Consider the following 2,361-nt stretch of genomic DNA (forward strand, 5'->3'; position numbering starts at 1 on the left):
CCCCCCCCCAACCACAAAAACGAACCAAACTAAAACAGAAAAGGCAAATCTAACAAAAACAAAACCTAAGGTATAAATGCAAGTACGGAGCCCTAAGAGATGCATGGAACCTAGTAAGGGACCAAACCTCCTCCGGGCATAATAAGTACTTTGTTGTACCTTGTAATTTGCTCGGTTGGTAAAAAGATTCCATGTAGAACGCCAACCAAGTAAAAGTCCCACTCCAATTAACAAAAATATCTGATAAAATACGTACAATAAAAGAAAAGAGGACAATGTATAACAAAAGCATTAGGTAAGTTGGGCACAATAGGGTCCTGATAAATACAGAAAGCAACATCGAACTTTGGAAATGACTTACATTTCCTAAAGCAAGCAATCCCCTGTCAAAGAAAAGGATTACACCCAAAAATGTGAAAAAGAAGCCAAAACCAATCAGCCCAAGTCCAACTTCTGCATTTGAAAAAAGATGCACCTATTAACTGTTTTATATGGCAGATCTGAACCAAGAGCACTAGTATTCTCAAATTTCTTGAAAACCAACCAATACAGAGAAGACATTCCATGAAAGAATGCCTTATTTTTTAAAGATGTCCATTCCCATTTCCAAGAAATGAGAATACTTGAGAATAAAAAGAGGTGACTCTGATATAACGAAGTAGAAATGAGTGAAGCACATTGTGGGTACAAATAAACTGTAAGTAATGCTCACTTTTTTGCTCAGTCAATTCATAGGCCATTGTGTTGACTGGCTGTTATGGCACTCGGATTGGCAGTCAGACAAAGAAGCACCAACTGGCAAAATTTAAGAAACACCAAAAACTAACATTATATAAATATAGAAATGAAGAGCTTGTGGAATAAAAAACAAACAAACAAATAAAAACTCCTACTCCCTGAATTGACTGTTCAAGATTGTGTGTGCGAGGTGTGTTTGAACTGCAAGATCACAGTCTTCGATCCTAGCATAGATTAAATTACTGGATCAAATGCCCTAGGAAACATCTAGTGTCCCATCCTGTCTAAATCAAACGCTTTCCTGGTCTATCATACAGTAGCTTGTAAAACTTGAAACTCGCCAATACACAACCTTAAAACTTAGGATTTAATAAGAAAAATCATAATTACAGTTGACCAAGGGTGAAAAAAAAGAAAAGCATGCTTCTATTCTGAATCAAAAAGTACAAACGCGGAAAAACAATTAACCTTTCCCGTCCATATGTAACCTAATACAGAGAAGAAACAAAAAAGATGAAGAAATCAATGAAGAGTGGAAAGGAAATTATTACATTTCAACTCGAGTGAGGACAGAGTTGAGCTCAATTCGCCAAAAATTTCAATTGCAATTCATAGGTAGACGTCGAGATTGCAGGAAGAAGAACCCTAAATTTGATTTCAGACAGAATCAGGAACGAAGCAACAGAGGAAGAGAGTAACGAAGAAATGAACTGAAGCAGAAGAAAACCGGTCGAGGACTCGGGAGGGTATTTTGGGGATTGAAATGTCAAAAATACCCCTCAAACTAATTTGAACGCATACGACAACAAATCTAAGCAAACATAGTTCTGTCGTAAAATAATTTGGGAATGTAAAAATAAAAAATTGACGAATTAAGCAAATATATATATATATTTGTCAATTAATTAAAATAAATTCAAATTTCGAGGATTAAAATAAAACTAATACTAACTCTAGTTTGGACCTTTTTTTTTAATAATTTAATCATGTTCTATTTCATTTTCGATTTTTATTTAAATTTTTAATTTTTAATAAATGTAAAATGTTAATGGTAAAATATTTATTTATTTATTTATTTATTTAAAAAAATTAATGGAGAAATACAATTTAATTTAAATATATATTTTAAAATTTACCTTCCCAATGTTAAATATTGTTTTTAAGTGGAGTAAATAAAATAAATGTGAATATACAATTGTATGGTAATAAAAAAATGTACTCATTTAAATCATAAAATTTTTATTTTGAATTAATCTAAATTAGTTTATAACTAAATTTAAATTTAATAGTGAAAAATTTAAAAACTTTTAGAATGCATCATCAAACTGTTAAAAAAAACATTGTCGAACTGGCGTGTTTGAAATTTTAAAATAAAAATAAAAATAAATACAAATGAAATAATTTAAATAATGAAATATAGACGTCTTATTTAGAATAAGACTAGGAAATTAAATATGTAACGACCTATGCATGAATTACAACACTGATGTTGTCAATGGTATATAAATGTCTTGCATGTCTCTTACTTTCTGCGAGTATTTTGAAAGAAATAATAAATAAATGACCCATTACAATCACATGCAATCATTATCATATAAAAAAAAAAAAAAAAAAAAAAAAAAA

At 30.5% G+C, this 2,361-nt stretch overlaps 1 protein-coding gene across 4 annotated transcripts in view; it reads right to left on the reverse strand.

Annotated features, from left to right (window-relative positions):
• The window catches only part of LOC111488742 (vesicle transport protein GOT1), a 6,040-nt gene extending 4,579 nt beyond the window's left edge, over positions 1-1,461 (reverse strand). For 3 of the 4 annotated variants that reach the window (XR_002719248.1, XR_002719247.1, XM_023136669.1), the window contains exons 1-4: positions 1,290-1,458; positions 713-795; positions 362-453; positions 160-240 (exon numbers count right to left, since the gene is read on the reverse strand). Coding sequence is in view for 2 of the 4 variants with exons in the window: in XM_023136669.1 (XP_022992437.1) it covers positions 160-240; positions 362-453; positions 713-740 (201 nt within the window). In the remaining 2 variants the exon portion in view is untranslated. Of the gene's footprint in view, positions 1-159; positions 241-361; positions 454-712; positions 796-1,289 lie in introns of all 4 variants that reach the window. The other variant, XM_023136671.1, reaches the window with a different exon arrangement.
• Positions 1,462-2,361: the final 900 nt, after the last annotated feature.

Source organism: Cucurbita maxima, unplaced genomic scaffold (assembly GCF_002738345.1).
Source record: "Cucurbita maxima cultivar Rimu unplaced genomic scaffold, Cmax_1.0 Cma_Scf00013, whole genome shotgun sequence".
NCBI classification, from domain to species: Eukaryota; Viridiplantae; Streptophyta; class Magnoliopsida; order Cucurbitales; family Cucurbitaceae; genus Cucurbita; species Cucurbita maxima.